The 18,970-nt window shown below is 41.6% G+C and overlaps 1 protein-coding gene across 1 annotated transcript in view; it reads right to left on the bottom strand.

Moving 5' to 3' along the window:
- GALNT1 (polypeptide N-acetylgalactosaminyltransferase 1) overlaps positions 1-18,970 on the bottom strand; it is a 264,230-nt gene that overhangs the window by 125,813 nt on the left and 119,447 nt on the right. The window contains exon 4 of the mRNA XM_077491924.1: positions 8,632-8,798. Within this exon, the coding sequence (XP_077348050.1) occupies positions 8,632-8,798 (167 nt within the window). The remainder of the gene's footprint in view (positions 1-8,631; positions 8,799-18,970) is intronic.

Here is an 18,970-nt window from a genome sequence, read left to right as displayed (position 1 = left end):
CTGAAAGTTTAGGAGGGACGGCCAGGTCTTGGTAGATTGGCAGTGGTCTGATACTCCTTCCATTTCAAAATGATCGCTTGCACAGTGCTCCTTGGGATATTTAAAGCTTGGGAAATCTATTTGTATCCAAATCCGGCTTTAAACTTCTCCACAACAGTATTACGGACCTGCCTGGTGTGTTCCTTGGTCTTCATGATGCTCTCTGCGCTTTCAATAGAACCCTGAGACTATCACAGAGCAGGTGCATTTATACAGAGACTTGATTACACACAGGTGGATTCTATTTATCACCATCAGTCATTTAGGACAACATTGGATCATTCAGAGATCCTCGCTGAACTTCTGGAGTGAGTTTGCTGCACTGAAATTAAAAGGGCCGAATAATTTTGCACGCACCACTTTTCAGTTTATTTGCTAAAAAAGTTTAAATTGTCCAATAGATTTCTTTCCACTTCACAATTGTGTCCCACTTGCTGGTGATTCTTCACAAAAAAATTAAATTTTATATCTTTATGTTTGAAGCCTGAAATGTGGCAAAAGGTTGAAAAGTTCAAGGGGGCCGAATACTTTCGCAAGGCACTGTAGTTACATAGTAAACTACGTTGAAAAAAAGACAAGCCCAACCTATGTGTGATCATGTCAGTATTATATTGTATATCCCTGTATGTTCTGGTTGTTCAGGTGGTGATCTAATAGTTTTTTTAAATTATCAATTTATCCCTACCCTCTGAACTCCCCCTTGTACCCAGTTTCATTCCATGTAGTCTTCCTATGGTCCATGCTAACGGACCTTACTTTGTACAGTAGACATTTATGGGGAACTGGATCAAATTCTTTTGCAAAATCTAGATACACCACGTCTATGGGCCTTCCTTTATCTGGGTGGCAACTCATCTCCCCATAGAAGGTTAATAGATTGGTTTGGCAAGCAAGATTCTCCATGAATCAATGCATATTACTGCTAATGATACAGTAGTCATTACAAAAATCTTGCATATATTCCCTTATTCCCTCCAAGAGCTTGCATTCAATCGATGTTAGACTAACTGGCCTGTAATTCCCAGGGATTCATCTTGGTCCTTTTTTAAATATTGGTGCTATATTGGCTTTTCTCCAATCAGCTGGTACCATATTAGTCAGTAGACTGTTCGTAAAAATTAGGAACAATGGTCTGGCAATTACTTAACTGAGTTCCTTAAGGACCTTCGGGTGCAAGAAATCTGGTCCCGGTGACTTAATGTTAAGTTTTTCCAAGTCTATTTCTAATTCTGTCCTCTGTTAGCCATGAAGGTGCTTCCTCTGACATGTCATGAGGATAAACAATGCAGTTTTGGTTACTGAAGCCCTTCCCGATTCCCTCGTGAAGACCACGGAGAAGAATATCAATACCTTCGCCACCTCTCCATCCTTAGTAACCAGATTCTCTTCATCATTCTTTATGGGACCAATATGAGCTGTCCTCCCTTTCTTACTATTTATGTACCTAAAGAATTTCTTGGATTTTTTTTATACTCTCCTCCACTATGTGCCTTTCGTGTTCTATCTTATTTGCCCCGATTGCACCCTTACATTTCTTGCTGCATTCTTTGTAAAGTTGGAATACTGATGATGATCCCTCAGCCTTGCATTTTTTTGAAGGCATTCTCCTTTGCTTTTATATGCATTTTTACGTTGGAGTTAAGCCACCCAGTAATTTTATTAGCTCTTTTAAATGTATTTCCCATTGGGATGAACTGGCTAATCACCTTATTTAATATGCTCTTAAAGCATACCCATTTTTCCTCCGTGTTCTTTGTTCCTAAGATTTTATCCCAATTGTTATCTTCTAGAAAGGATCGTAGTGTAGGGAAGTTGGCTCTTGAAATTCAGCGTCTTTGTATTCCCCCTTATGTTTCCTATTTGTGTGATTTATACTAAAACAAATTGACCTGTGATCGCTGTTTCCTAAATTGCCCTGTATTGCCACATCAGTGATCAGGTCTGTATTTTTGGTAATCAGCAGGTCAAACGCTTTGTTTCTAGTCCATTTACCATCTGACCCATGAAATTGCCCTGCAAGACATTTAGAAACTGGCGAGCCTTAGATGAATGCACTGTTCCTCCCACCCAGGCTATGTCTGGATAATTAAAACCCCCCATTATAATGACACTTCCCATTCTTGCCGCTAATCCAAATTGAGATAGGAGGTCCGCCTCCTCCCCCTAGTTAGGGGGCTTAAAGCATATTCCCAGTATTACTTTCCCCTTAGATTCCTCCCTTTGTAGCTCTACCCATAAGGATTCCACCTCCTGCCTTGCACTATTAGTAATAACTCTCACATTCACGTGAACATCATTTTTGATATACAGGCATACCCCTCCCCCTTTTTTACCCTCTCTATCCCTGCGATCTAGGGAATACCCTTGAATGGTTGCCAGCTAATCATGACAGCTGGTGAACCAAGTCTCTGTATTTCCTACAAAGTCTAAATCCTCTAAACAGTAAAACATGTAAGTCTTTAAATGCAGTAAAGCATGCTTGTTCTACTCACTGTGAAACCTAAGGGGTTAATCCTCTGCATTGTGTAAAAAGGCTGTTTTATCACATCTTCTCTGATCTTCCCTCCCCCCCCCCCCCCACAGTCCCCAATCATCTGCTGATAGTACAGAGGCTAGGGGTCAAGCTGCACATACTCAGTTTGGTGTGTATTGCTATTTTTTTTCCCTTGGAAGAGGGCGTGTGATCAGCACAGGGACAATCAGCACTGTCCAGAGAGTGGGTCAGGGGGGTCCTGCAGCCTCATAGGACAGTCAGAGCAGAATGAAAACTCCTCCTAAAAGCTTTAACCAGACACTGATAGAAGCCACCAGACTGTTCTAACTGCTGATGAGAAAAGGATATTTAGCCATTTATAATTACTGGAATAATGGCATTTCCAAGGTCTGTGTACTGTGGTAGACCAGATAATGAATGCAGGGTCCTGGGTTCAGTAACACTTTAGGTCAGAATTCTCATATAAGTTGGATACAAGTGTATACAAATGAGGTATTCAATTGACTCTTCTTGGCTATATTTTGCCAACTACACTCATTTTTTAAAAGTTGTTCAGGATGACTTAAATGAAATGGTGAAATCTGAGGATACCTGGCTGAAACAAATTGCAGCTTTCAAAATGTTAGTGTTACTTTAACCACATGCTGACCGGGCCATAGCTGAAAGACGGCTACACCGTGGTCAGTTTATTCTGGGTGGACGTCCTCCCAGAATATTGCTCCTGCGGCCCTGGGGCGCGCACCCGGGAACATCCGTGACCGCTTGGTCCTCTGGATCATGGTAAATGCCTGCCAATAGCAGACACTTACCACGTGATCGCTTCGTCAAATAAACCCCTTCATACTTTTTGCGCTATAAACAAAAATAGAGCGTCAATTTTGAAAAAAATTCTATATTTTTTACTTTTTGCCATAATAAATATCCCCCAAAAATATATATATATATATATATATATATATATATATAAAAAAAAAAAAAATTTCCCTCAGTTTAAGCCGATACATATTATTCTACATATTTTTGGTAATAAAAAAAAAAAACGCAATAAGCGATTATTGATTGGTTTGCGCAAAAGTTATAGCGTCTACAAAATAGGAGATAGTTTTATGGCATTTAAAAAAAATTTTTTTTTTACTAGTAATGGCGGCAATCAGCGATTTTTATTGTGATTGTGACATTATGGCAGACACGTCGGACAATTTTGATACATTTTTGGGAACATTGGCATTAATTCAGCAATCGTGCAATTAAAAATGCACGGATTACGGTAAAAAGGTCACTGGCAAAGAAGGGGTTAACCAGTAGGTTGCCGTGTAGGGGTTAAGTGTGTGTTTTTTTTTTTAGCTGTAGGGGGGCGTGGCTTGGCGTCTGATGTCACTGATAGTCTTTCCCTATAACAGGGAACAGACGATCAATGACAGCCTCAGTAGGAAGCACGAGGAGAGGTTTGTTTGCACTTACCTCTCCTCGTTCTTCAGCTCTGTGATCCGATTGCGGGACACCGGTGGCGATCGGGTCCACGGATCCCGCTGCCATGGAGCTCAGGACCGAGTCGCGAGTGTGCCACCGCCGGCGTGATACCCACGGCTGGGCACTTAAAGGCAACGTACAGGTATGTGATTGTGCCCAACCATGCAATTCTGCCATCGTATATTGGCGTGAGGCGGTCCTTAAGCGGTTAAAGGCAGTAATACTATGCTTTTGTAGTCTATACAAGGAATGATGTAAAGAAAAAGGATTCCCCTGAATGGACTTTATATGCAACACAAAAAACTTAAATCGAGTAATATCAAAGTAATATAGTAAAACAATTATTTATTAATAATACCGGTAATTGTTTTACTATATTACTTTGATATTACTCGATTTAAATTTTGCATTGCCTATAAAGTCCGCTCAAGAAAGAATCCTTTCTTTGCATTGTCAAATTTGGATGTGGCACACAACAAAGCTATATACTTGCCATTCGCCTTTCTTTTCCATACAAGGAATGATGCATCGCTATACAAAATGTTATGCCTTATTTTGTAATTATCGTTATGCTGTGATGTGTTCACACATATTCCTTGTGTTATCTGACAAACTTTAATAAAAAAAATTGGAATTGGGATCTGAGTTCCATTTCTGGCAAATCCAATACAGTTGTAACTTGTAAACTGTATACTTTGGTGTCACCTACTGTAACTTCACAAAGGACTTTTTAAAGTTAGTGCATTTTTAGGCTGCAACACTACTGAATTTCACAGTCGGTTTTGAATCCATTGCTGTTGTCGTCAATGGTTAATGCCTATGTATAGATGACCTTTTGCAATTCACAGAGTATGAAAAAGTGGGATGTGGCAGAAGAAGCCAAGGAAGTAAAATGAATAAAAATAAAAATCACACCATCACAGCCAAACTTTCAAACTGCAGCAGAAGATAAATGAAAAAAAAAAATAAAAAATTAGGAAAGTAACAACAGTTTAAAGGCTAAAGTTAAAGTAAAACATGAAGGTGTAATATAGAAGCTGCCATTGCTGAATTGTGTGTGTAAAGGTACAGGCTCTAGACCACATGTGTCAAACACAAGGCCTATGGGCCAAATTCAGCCAGGCCCTCACACCTCTCCCGATAGCAACCCTCTAGCCTCAGCAGTCAGCAGCAGAGAGAAGAGAACTCCTGACAGATTCTGCGCTTCTCCATGCAACTGCAGACAGTCTCCCCCACCCCCACGCCAGCAGTTGGCAACGGAGAGAACAGAACTCCTCTTACAAATTCCGCAACTCTCTGCGCAGCCGCAGCACCCCCTCATCTGACTCCCCTAGCCCCAGCATTCAGCTGACTTTGACAGCCCTCCTATGGTCCTCCTCCAGACAATGAGCTTTATGCTTCCCAGCTCCATCCTCAGCTTCTTCCCAGAAGCAGCACAAGGTAAGGGGGAGACACTGAGATTTAAAGGAGGGTAGAGGGGCTTGACATCGGATTCTATGCTAGTTGAAAAGAAACGTCACATACCACCAGTATCATTTACAAGAAACTATTGGAGACTGCGCAGACAGAACGCCATAGCAGAACTATGCCTGAGCATCCTCCAATAAAGGTTCTTTTGGATGATACCAGTGGTGTGCGACCCTTATTTTGAGACTTGCATCATCTGCTACAGGAGCGGAGTGGACTTTGTGCCGGTCTGCACCTGTCCATCACAGGTTAAGTCTTAAGTTATTACTAAAACTAGTAATAATCAAATGCAGGTGCAATTATTAAGATAAAGATCACATACATTTATATAGTCTTACAGATACAAACGGCCCATTGAGGGCAACCATAATCCTGATGTGGCTTGCAATGAAATTGAGTTTGATTCCCCTATTCTAGGGTATCCTTATGATCCAGTAGCTAGAGATAGTGAACCCTGACTTGAAACATATATGTAGTCCTCAATTTGAATTAAAAAAAATAAATAAAAAAAAAAATGAAGAAAATAATCTATAACAAGTTATATTTTTTGCTTAGTCTGTTGAAAGCATACTACTAATCTACTTTAATTTTACCATAATTATATAATGTACAAAATTAAGATGGAGACATTATGATCCCTAAATATAGCACAGATTGGTACACATTTATGGAAATAATTCTCATTTCCAAGAAAGGTCTGGGGTAAGCTGTTACTTTAACATTTTATCAATCACATTATGTGTCAGGTGATGCTCACAAAATAACACATTCATAAAGAAAAAAAAATTATGTGTCCCCAGAGCCAAATTTGACACCATGTAAATGTGTCTGACAAAGGAATTGAAGAAGCTTTATTGATCTTTGTATATGTGAATTCCTGTAATGATTTTGATTGAATCAACATAAAAAGGGGAAATATAATGCAGTAATGCTCACGTTTGTGAAACATTAGGTAATTTGTAACAGCCTGTCAAATCGAGGTCACTGTATTTAATAAGCAACTGTTTAATAAGCTGTTATATTAATGGAATGATCCTGGAAATTGTAGTTCACAAATTTTCAGTAAATCCTTCAACTTGGTCTCAAAGAGAAGTTTATCATGGCAACTGAGCAAACTGAACCACAAGGTGGGGTCCCACAGGATTCTGTCCTGGGACCAATCAGAATTAATTTATTCATAAACTATCTAGGAGGATGGGATAAACCATTCAAGCTCTGTATTTGTGGACGATACAAGCCAAGCAGGGCAATAACTTCTCCACAGGTAGTAGAAAACTTGCAGAAAGATCTGAACAAATGAATGGGGTTGGCAACTACAGTGGGCAAAAACTTATTTAGTCAGCCACCACGTATGCAAGTTCTCCCACTTAAAAATATGAGAGAGGCCTGTAATTGTCATCATAGGTATACCTCAACTATGAGAGACAAAATGTGGAAACAAATACAGACAATCACATTGTCTGAATTTTGAAAGAATTTATTTGCAAATTATGGTGGAAAATAAGTATTTGGTCACCTACAAACAAGCACAATTTTTGGCTCTCACAGACCTGTATCATCTTCTTTAACCACTTAACAACTGGCCCATAGCCAAATAATGGCTACAGGGCGGATATTTAACTGAGAGGCCGTCATATGACGTCCTCCCAGAATTCCACACTTGAGAGCATCCGTGACCGCTGGGTCCACAGGACCCGGCGCATCACAGATCACGCTCATCGCGGCCGTTTACCAAGTGATCGCTCTGTCAAATGACGGAGTGATCACTTCTAAACAAACCGGTGTCATGTTATGACACCGGTTCCTCCCTCCCCTCTCTGTACCGATCTGTACAGCGGAGGGGGGAGAGATCGGTGTCAGCAGCGCTGTGGGCTGGATCTGCAGTGCCCACATCGCTGTTCACCGAAAAAATTAACCCCTCAATTCCCTGCCAATACTCAAATTGTGCCTAAAAAGTCCAAAGTCCCCCTATTTTTTGTTTCTTCCCAACTGATATTCAGGATGTGGCACATTTTTATTTCTATGTATCCACATTATCACCACGTGTGTTGATACAATAACAATTTGATATTATGCATACAATGTCAAACATGTTAAGAAATTTTAAAACATTTGTTTTAAAGACACTTTAACATGTGCTCAAAGTTGGGAGGCATGAAATGGCATGCACGTCTCAACTCTAAATACAGCTTTAACAGTTTTATACTACTGTAGGAACTTGGTTAACAACAAATATAACGACAGTAAAACCTTGGATAGCGAGTATAATTTGTTCCAGAAACATGCTTGTAATCTAAAGCACTTGTATACCAAAGTGAATTTCCCCATAATAATGGAAATTTAAATGTTTTGTTCCACAACCATTTATTCATAAGTCCTTCAGTTTAAAGTCCATATAAAAAGATCATAGCGATGTGTAACCATAAAATGTACATCCACGAATGGAAGCCTCTACAAGGGGATTCGAAGCAAAATCCAGCAGGAGCTGCAGAGTATAAAGGAGAAGAGAGGTGCCTCTAAGGCCCCTTTCACACTGGGGCGGTGCGGGCGTCGGCTATTGTTAGCGCCGATTTACCGCCCTTTTAGCAGTGGTAATCGGTCGCTAGCGGGGCGGTTTTAACCCTCGCTATTGGCTGAAAAAGGTTAAAACCGCCCGCAAAGCTCCGCTGTGCCGGCAGTATAGCCACACTGCCCCATTGATTTCAATGGGTAGGAGCGGTGAATACACCGCTCCAAAGATGCTGCTAGCAAGACTTTTTTCGTCCTGCTAGCGCACCGCTCCAGTGTTAAACCCCTCCGGCTTCAAAGGAGCCAACATATAGCTACAACAGCTCGCAGGAACCTTCCCGACCTGACGCAGTATGACAGCGGCTGGTCGCCAAGCGGTTAATCATCAACCATACGAGATGCTAAATGTTGTATCTTCATTAAATGTAACCATATTGCTACACTTAAAGGCGCCTCTCTTTTCCTTTATACCCAGTTGTGACGCAACCCTATTTTCATATACAAGCGAGGTCTTGCTATGCAGTCAAATTTTGTTAAAAAATGTTGCTGGTCTTGCAAAGCGCTCTCAAACCAAGTTACTCTCAAACCAAGGTTTTTATTGTATACTAAAAAAAAGTGCAGTTTTGACTATTATTCAGATTAATGGCACTCACCTCGTTCACTAGCATCATCCACAAGAATAATCTCTTCAAGAAGGTGTCGTGGAGATCTATTTATAACACTGTGCACTGTCCTCAGTAATGTCGTCCAGGCTTCATTGTGAAACACAATTACAACACTTGTTGATGGTAAATTATCAGGATATAGTTTTGTTTTACACCTGAAAGCAAAAAAAAATATAGCTAAAAATGAACATGTTATGAAAAAAGATGCATAAAAAACAAAAAACAAAAAAACAGCAAGTAACGTTTAAAGTAGAGGTCGACCGATATGGGTTTTTCTCTGGCCGATGCCGATATTTAGAAATCATGGCGGCCGATAGCCGATATATGATGCCGATTTTTTTGGGCCGATATGTTAGGCCGATTTTATTTTATTTATTTATTTTTTTCCTTTTTTATTTATTTATTTTTTTAATCCCCCTTGATCTAACACACCTTTCCCACTGGGGCATTTTTCAGGCGATTTTGGGCTAAAAATAGCGCCTGTAAAGTGCCTGCAAAATGGCTCCCCTGCAGTCTGTGTGAAAGACAGAGTGCTTTCACACTGAGGCGATGCGCTGGCAGGATCTTAAAAAAAAGTCCTGCAAGCAGCACGTTTGGAGTGGTGTATACCGCTCCTCCACCACTCCTGCCCATTGATATGAATGGGCACCACTGCCGAAGCGCATGCAATGCGATTTGGCAGCAGTGCTTCATGGGCGCATTTCACCTCTTCCTTGGCCGCTAGCTGGGTTAGATGGCACTGCTAAATGATGGTAAAGAGCCGCTAAAACTTGCGCTTTACCATCAACGCCTGCCCGCTCCAGTGTGAAAGCAGCCTTCATAAGTGATACAGAAAATTTCTTACATTTAAACATTTATTAAACAAAACAAACCTCCAATCAGTTTACTTGTATGTATGATTTAGATAAAAAAAAAACAAAAAAAAAAACGATTAAATAAAAACAGGTAGTCAAAACTTTTGGACGAAAAAAAAAAAAAAAATGGGCTAACTTTACTGTTTTTATTTTATTTTTATTTTTTAAATAGTGTATTTTTTTCCCAAAAAAATGCTTTTGAAAGACCTCTGTGCAAATGCCGTGTGACATAAAATATTGCAACAACCGCTATTTTATTCCCTAGGATCTCTGCTAAAAATATATATATAATTTTTGGGGGGTCTAAGTGATTTTCTGGCAGAAAATACAGGATTTTTACTTGTAAGCAACAAGTGTCAGAAAAGATTTAGTCTTTAAATGGTTAAACTGAGAACTTCTACACACAGAGATGACTTCATTCATTGAAGTGTAAACATTGTATCTTTCTGTTCTTTTCTTGGCAGACTGCCCAGAGAGGAGGAAGAGGTTTCTATGACGACTCAGGCAACTTACATTGACTTCTATTACAGAAGTCATTTCAAAGTCCCCCTGCAGTTCTAAATCGGCCGATGCCGATTAATTAAAAAACTGCAAATATCGGCTGATATATCGGTCGACCTCTAGTTTAAAGAAAGCAAATTGCCATTTACAGTTAAGCATGCACACTGGCTTTGATTTTAAGTAGCATGCCCCAGGACTCTTGAAACTTGGGGAGCTTTGATTTGCAACCATATAAAAACTATGCATTTATCAGCTGTGACTGCTAGCTCGATCCGAGTGGCCAGCATAAGGCTTGGTACACACCTATGCAGTTTGCTTTGGAACTGCTTTTGCGGTGCATTTAGATTTTTGCGCACATAATTTTGCTGCGATTCACATTTTTGCACTTTTTTTATGCTTTTTTTGGCCAATTTGTTGGGCAGATTTAAAAACACAAATCGCTGCAAAAACGCATTCCATTCTTTTCTTCAGCTTCTCCATTTAAGTCTATCGAACCAAAAAAAGCACTGTTTTATGTTGAAAAAGGTCCTTGACCCATTCTGCAAAAAGCACCAAAAAACACATAGGTGTGATCCAGGCCTAAGATGTTTAGTAAATTAATCTGGGTAAAAAAAAAACAAACTAAAATGTAATTAAAATTAGTACAAAAAGAGCAAATAATCGCTAATGTAAGGGGTTCCTTTTGTTTTTTACTGTGAAACAGTGAAAGTAATATTTACAGTAGCAACTATTTGCTCTTTTTATATTATAAAGGGGCTAATTTTAGTTTTTATAACCTTATTATGTTACTGCCCAATTAATTGATTAGTTGTTTCAGCCCTACTGAGTACCTTAACAAGGCAGATGTCGTGGTGAGTATGTGACCTGTGGTGTGACTTACCACTTGGTCACCTCCCTGAGACTGAGGTCTGAATGGTTGGATTTTAGGATCCGGTTTGAAAAGGTTACACTCTAAAAGTGAGCACATTCCAAACACAATGCCGGTCTTTACAGTAAAGGTCAGAGACACAAGGCGACCCTGTTCTACATGTCCAAAGATGCTGGTCCCTATATCCAGGCTTTGCCCATCATGGTGGCCATATTTCCAGAGAGGACTCCAGAGTCTGGGTTCCATAGAGATGGCCCTGGGTCTGTATAGTACCCTGTGGCTATCTACAAACAGTGCACAGAATACTGAAGTGAGTGCCCTAGCAGGATACAGTGGCCAAAGCAACATTACATGCTGTTCCCAGTGTGTGGGGTCCAGATATGAATCCCAAGATTTTACAGAGACTGCACTGATCCCAATGCACAGATTCTAATGTTATGTTAGAAGAAGTGAAGGGTTTGATTGAAGAATCTGAAGATAAAATTAAAAAACTGTTTTCTTTGTAATGCAGCAGAAGTCCATCACAGCAAACAAAAAAAAAAAAAAATGGAGGACACACAGAGTGGGGTATGATTAGAGGGAATGTCCCCTAAAAGCTTTGCCAGTGTCCAATCACCTGAAAGAATCAGAATGTAACCTAGGGCCTAAGAACGCTCAGCCTGTATCCTGTTCTGTACGTTAAACATTTAAATATTTGTATTCATCATAAAAAAAATTCGGAGGACACAGATACCACGTGTTATATTTGTGTTCTCCTGCATGTTGCCATTGCTAAAGGAAACATTTTATAGGAAGATGCCTTTACGGATTTCTTATTCTGAAAACATCAGCTCCCTGGTTGAAAAACTGATTCTGTTGCTATAAATATTTTAAGTTACTAGCCCAGAACAAACATGAAGATATGAACTTCTGACTTTATACAAATTCCCTTATAATGTAAATTTAACCACGTAAGGACAGTCCCACGTACATTTACTGCATCAGGGTGGCCCTTAACCACTTGCCTCACGACGATATATGTAGGCAGAATGGCACGGGCAGGCAAATGTACCAGTACGTTACTTGCATCCCGCAATGCCCCCGCCCCTGATGCCCGAGGCAGTCGGCATCGTTGCAGGAACAATCTGTGCTGAGGGGGAGGCCACCGATTCATGGCCACCCCCTCGCGATAGTTCAGGCGAATGAAAATCTTCCTCTGCTGCTGTAATGTAAACAGCGGCAGAGGAAGTGATGTCATCTCTCCTCATGGAGTCTTTTCGGAGCTCCCGATGAGAGAAGACATCCAAGTGAGTTTGCACCAACACTACACTTACCACACCACACTTTTCACCCCTCAATAACCCTACCCCCGCACCCCCTGTCACATTGACACCAATACCAGGTTTTTTGTTTGTTTTGTTTTTACTGATTACTGCATTGTGATTGTTAGAAGTGGTAGAGTAGTTAGGGTTAGCCCCCTTTAGGTCTAAGGTACCCACCTAACAAAGGTTTAACCCTGTGATCAACCCCCCCCCCCCCCCCCGTCGCCAGTGTCATTAAGTGATAGTTTTTCTGATCGCTGTATTAGTGTCACAGGTGACACTAGTTAGGCAGGTAAGTATTTAGCTTTGCCGTCAGCTTCTTATAGAGTTAGGTACCCCATATAAATACCTACCGTATATGCCGGTGTATAAGACGACCGGGTATACAAGACGACCCCCTAATCTTACTGTTGTTTAAGGCATTTTTTTCTTGTACTTACCCTATAAGACGACCCCCTTCCAAGGCTTCCGACGCTTGATATTCCGTCCTTCTTGCTGGAGCAGGAGCTGGCGCCATATCCTTCTTCCTGCTTTTGCTGGAACCAATCACGGCGAGCGATGTATTCTATTAATGAATACAAAGCCTGCTTGGATTGGCAGAGGCTGTATCATCAGCCCGCGCCTCTCTGACTCTCAAAGCCAATCCGAGTAGGCTACAGAGTAGCCTGCTCGGATTGGCAGAGGTTGTTACTCCAATCCGAGCAGGCTCTGTATTCATTTGAATACATCGCTCGCTGGGATTGGCTCAGCGGTATATACTGTATGTACATACAGTATTACCGAACCCTCAGCAGGCATCGGAGGGGCTGATCCGGCGTATAAGATGACCCCCGATTTTCGGCCAGTTTTTTTAAGTGTAAAAGGTCGTCTTATACGCCGGCAAATACGGTAATAAAGGTTTTAACCCGCTGATTGCCCCCTAGTTAACCCTTTTACCAGTATAACTGGTACGGGTGACGCTGGTTAGTTTGCTTTTTATAGTGTCAGGGCACCCGCTATTTATTACCTAATAAAGGTTTAACCCCTTGATCACCCGGCAGGTGATATAAGTTAGGTTTTAAGGTCTGAGTCGCCCCGGGCAGCATCAGGTTAGTGCCAGTACCGCCAATACACACGCACACAGCATACACCTCCCTCAGTGGTATAGTGTCTGAATGGATCAATATCTGATCTATACTAGCATCCCCAGCAGTTTAGGGTTCCCAAAAACGCAGTGTTAGCGGGATCAACCCAGATACCTGCTAGCACCTGTGTTTTGCCCCTCCGCCCAGCCCAGTCCACCCAAGTGCAGTATCGATCGATCACTGTCACTTACAAAACACACATAACTGCAGCGTTCGCAGAGTCAGGCCTGATCCCTGCGATCGCCAACAGGTTTTTTTGGTAGCGTTTTGATACAGTCGCTAACAGTTAGGAGCTTTTTAACCTGTGAGTCTCACTAGTGTACCACTAAATTTAGACCCCAAATGGCAAATAGAAGGTACCCTAGTGAAGAGGCCTACACGTTTCTGAGCATGACACACAGTGAAAAGGAAGTCACTCATCTGCCAGATTCAGGCTCAAAATACGATCCTGTAGACAACAGCGGCTCCATGACAGATAGCTCTGACGTCGGAGTTGTGGTCCCTGCCAAGGGCAGGTGTACCAGACCCCAATCTTCTTCTGTCGTTGAGGTGCAAGAACCGCAGGTCCCTCGTATGGAGCAGAGCAGTACTAGTGCCGCTCATCCTTCTGGTGATCTGGCAAGCACCAGCGGCCTAGTACACCCTGGTCATAGTCAAACCAGCACTGCAGTATCACGTGGTGACGTGGCAAGTCCCATAAGTGCAGTTCAAGCTGTTGAGGTGGCAAGCACAAATAGTGTTCCGCTGCCACCAAGAAGACAAAGACAGGCCCGTCGTGTGCCCATAGTGGCCTTCCTGCTGCATTCGCCAATCCTAATTGGGAACCCACCACTTCTGCAGCACCTGTACTTCCCCCATTCACTGGCCAACCCGGCATTCAGGTGGAAACAGTTGATTTTACATCACTTGATTTTATTCGCCATTTTTCACTGAAGATCTCTATAGATCTATTGTGGACCAAAGCAATTTGTACGCTGGTCAACACATCGCCACTACTCCCCAGTCCTCCCTTGCCTTGCCTTCTTTCTGGGCCTTTCCCTCAACATGGGCATAACCAAAAAGAGTGAGCTGCGGTCATATTGGTCCACTGACCCAATTCACCATATGCCCTTGTTCTCTGCTTCCATGACCTGGGAACGATAAGAGCAGATCTTGCATTTCATGCATTTCAATGACAATGAACTGTTGTCCTTGTGGAGACCCTGGATACTGTTGGCTCTGCAAAATTCGGCCCCTCGTAAACCACTTCAACCGTTTTGCAGACTTGTTTACTCCCCATCAAGTTGTCTGCGTTGAGTCTCACTTGTCATTCAAACAGTACCTTCCCAGCGAGCGTGCCAGATACGGGTTCAAGATGTATAAGCTCTGTGACAGGGCCACAGGCTATACATGTAGTTTTATGGTTTACGAGGCCAAAGATAGTCATGTAGAGCCGACAAACTGCCCAGACTACATAGGAAGTGCTGGCAAGATTGTGTGGGACTTTGTGTCAACCTTATTCGGAAAGGGGTACCACTTGGCCCATGGACAATTATTGCACAAGCCACTGTTTAGTCACTTATTTGATCAGCAGATTGGAGCATGTGGCATTGCGTGAGCTAATCGTCGGGGCTTTCCCCAGCAGCTTGTAGATTCCCATCTTAGACTGGGGGAAAGAGCATGCTTCATGTGTAATAACTTGCTCACTATGAAGTGGAGGGATAATAAGAATGTTTTCGTTCTTACCTCCCTTCATGCAGACATGATGGTCCAAATTACTACGGCGACTGGTGTTGTGGAGAAACCCCTCCGTGTCCACGAATATAATCAAAATATGGGAGGGGTGGACCTCAATAACCAGTTGATGGCACTGTACCTAGTTGCCCGTAAGGCAAGAAGCTGGTACAAGAAAGTGTCTATTTATTTCAATTGGCTTTGCTGAACGCTCATGTGTTATACAGAGCTTCAGGACAGACTGGATCCTTCCTTAAATTCTAGGAAGAGATCGTCAGAGCACTTCTGTTTCCAGACAGCGCTGTGGTCCAACTTCCAAATCCAAATGCACCTCACCTTCCCCCAACCAAATCCAGTAAGCCGGCTGCATGAGTGGCATTTTCCTTATGTCCTCCCAAGTACCCCTATCCAACGAACCCCCAAAGATGTTTTGTCTGCAGCAAGTGCGGATATAGGTGTGACACCCGCTATTTTTGTCCCTCCTGTCTCGACAATCTTGGTCTTTGCATTGGGGAATGTTTTGAACGCTACCATTCACTAGTTGAGTTGTAGCATAGGGTACAGTATTGCACAGACTAGGCACACTTTCACAGGGTCTCCCAAGATGCCATTGCATTTTGAGAGACCCAAACCGCTGGAACTGTTACAGTTAAAAAAATTTATTATATATATATTAACAAAATTGTTGACTTTTTTAATAGTTCTCTCTCTATGCTGCTCTTTTTTTTACTGTATTCTATTCGACAATGTTTTATTGTTATTATGTTTTATCACGTTTGCTTTTCAGGTATGCAATTTTTTTTATACTTTACTGTTTACTGTGTTTTATTGTTAACCATGTTTTTGTTTACAGGTATGCCATTCAGCTGCAGAGAGGATTTATTTATCTTGACAGACATTTTTTTGCACATTACAACTCCAGAGGAAGGAAAATTTGAATTTAGCAGTGAACTAGCACACCTGGTTCCAAACACATAATGAAGGCTATACCTTAGCAACTCTGATTTCTTATTTGTTTAAAATATTTATGTATTTAAACATCTAAACAGGCTTACATACCAAAAAAGTTGAAAGTACATAAATTAAATTTACAGACTTGGCAACAAAGACGTCCTGGAAATTATCAATGCCAAGTATTATGATAGAAAAAACAGATTAAAATACAGGACGCCTATTTGTTTTGTCAGTGATATGGAAGCCTGGAAAAATGTCAGTGAACTCTGACACACGCCAATACTTCCTCAACACTTCCTCCCCCTACTAATCAAATTGTTCTGCTCAAGGTTCGGATGAAAGCATATTATCTGGCCTTTACCGCCTCAATGGCAAAATTGTAAAAAAAAAAAATCTGTATAACCATACTGCACAATATATTACTTTTCTGCCCTATAATGATAGCTAAAATAAAAACAAATACAGCTATCAAAATTAGGCTAATTTTTCCTAAAGAAATTATGTTCTCAGATATTCTAATATTTAAAAACACAAAAAGGTAGCTCTTGCAAAAACATTTTCGATTTTAAGAAACTTTGATTATAAACACAATTGATTAAATTGCAACAAGTACAAATTCCAATCAGGATAATTCTGTACATCTATAGTATACAATCCTTAAAGTGGACCTAAAGTGTAAAATAAAATGAACAGTTCCACAAGTGATACCACTATGCAAATATAGAAGGACTGAAACATATCCTGAGCATGTTGCCTAGGCCTACTGGATGCATTAAAACTCAAAATCAACTCCTGGTGGACTTCGGAAATACGATTTGTAATTGGAATTATAAGAGACACAGAATACCCCATCAGTACTAACAGTGTCCCGTACGGACGGCGGGTTGGCACTCCCGGACTTGATCAAATACTATCAAGCTGCCCAGCTACACGCCTTGACCTCCTGGTTTCCCCAACGATCCTATAATAAGTGGATGGAAATCGAAAAGTTATGGCTTGCACCCATACACCCAAATTGCCTGCTCTGGAATGCAAACGTGGAGGTGGACTCTGCTTCTGGGACCCATGCTTCACCTCAAGACACTCTAGTGCAGACTATTCCGGGCGCATAATTTGAGCTTGGAAAGGTCTCCCTTGACTTCCTTTCTCTATAACCCCAGGATGCCTGCAGGTTTTGCACACCAGATGTCTTCACCCTGGGCGACACGGAATCTCTTCCACTTTGGTCACCTAGAGCAACCGTGTACACCTAGGATGCTCTCATTTACTGAGCTCCAAAAATTCTTATTCCTTCCCCAGCCAAGGTAAATACGCATACATGCTTTGCTGGGAGAAGGCAATAGGAGAGGAGATCCCAGAAGCAACTTGGCAGACGGTCTGGTCTCAGGCAGCAAAAAGCTCTCTTTCTGCACGCTCTATAAAGGAGAACACCTACAAAATCCTCTATTTTTGGTACCTGACATCAGATATTCTCCACGCCATCTATCCCTCTAGCTCGGACAGGTGTTGGCGCTGTCAGGAGGCCAGGGGAACCCTATATCATGTCTACTGGACCTGCCCAAAGATAGTGCCCTTCTGGACGGAGACGCAGCTTTTACTGTCCCATCTTTCAGAGGAACAGGTCCCCAGGACCCAGAAATTAGTTCTACTGGGAGTTTCACCTCTACAGATTCCCAAACACTCCAAAAAACTACTTAGCCATGTTCTGACGGCCTCGAGATGTCTGGTTGCTCTCCATTGGAAAATACAGGCTCCGCCCTCCCAGGCAGATCTGTATACCAGAATAAAAGACAGAGCTGATGGAAAAAATGACAGCCAGATTACAGGATAGACTTGAAACACATGACAAAATCTGTGAGGAATGGCACAGATGAGAAGATCCGCCGTGAGCTGATGACCGAGCCCTACCATCTTCCCCCTCCCTTCCCCCCCCCCACCCTTCTTTTACTTGCCGTTTTCTTTCGTTCTTCGGATTTTGATGCGATTTATAATGGACTCTATTGGATGTACAGCAGGTTCAATCTAGAGCCAAGAACGACTCATTGCTTGTTTCATTGTTTACTGTTAACAGTTATACACTGGCCCAACTACTGTTATGCTGGAGTCTGTGTATTACAGGGTAAACTTTTTGTCCACCTATCTGCTTTTATGATCAATAAAATACAGTTAATTGAAAGAAAAAAAAAATCTAAATCATTAGGCTTTTGCCATTTAGCCTGTATCACTGGTTAAATATATTGGGGGGGAAGGAAACTTATTGAAATCAAGATTCAAAAATGTGTACAGTGCATCCAGAAAGTATTCACAGCGCTTCACTTTTCCCACATTTTATGTTATGTTACAGCCTTATTCCAAAATGGATTAAATTCATTTTTCCTTTTCTACAAATAATACCCCATAATGACAATGTGAAAAAAGGTTTGTTTGAAATCTTTGCAAATGTATTAAAAATAAAAAAATTCACATGTACAGAAGTATTCACGCCTTTGCCATGACACTCAAAATTGAGCTTAGGTGTATCATGTTTCCACTGATCATCCTTGAGATATTTCTACAACTTGATTGGAGTCCATCTGTGCTAAATTCAGTTGACTGGAGGTGATTTGGAAAGGTACATGCCTGTCTATATAAGGTCCCACAGACAACAGTGCATGTCAGTGCACAAGCCATGCCATGAAGCCCAAGGAAATGTCTGTAGACCTTCGAGACAGGATTGTATTGAGGCACAGATCTGGGGAAGGTAAATGAAAAATTTCTGCAGCATTGAAGGTCCCAATGTACACAGTGGCCTCCATGATCTGTAAATGGAAGAAGTTTGGAAACACCGGGACTCTTCCTAGAGCGAGCCGTCCAGCCAAACTGAGCGATTGGGGGAGAAGGGCCTTGGTCAGGGAGGTGGCCAAGAAGCCGATGGTCACTCTAGCAGAGCACCAATGTTTCTCTGTGGAGAGAGGAGAACCTTCCAGAAGAACAACCATCTCTGCAGCACTCCACCAATCAGGCCTGTATGGT

Source organism: Lithobates pipiens, unplaced genomic scaffold, assembly GCF_037356315.1.
Source record: "Lithobates pipiens isolate NorthernLeopardFrog02 unplaced genomic scaffold, aLitPip1_a1.2 Scaffold_19, whole genome shotgun sequence".
NCBI lineage: Eukaryota > Metazoa > Chordata > Amphibia > Anura > Ranidae > Lithobates > Lithobates pipiens.
The sequence above is the reverse complement of the archived record's forward strand: the minus strand, read 5'-3'. Positions and strand labels throughout refer to the sequence as shown.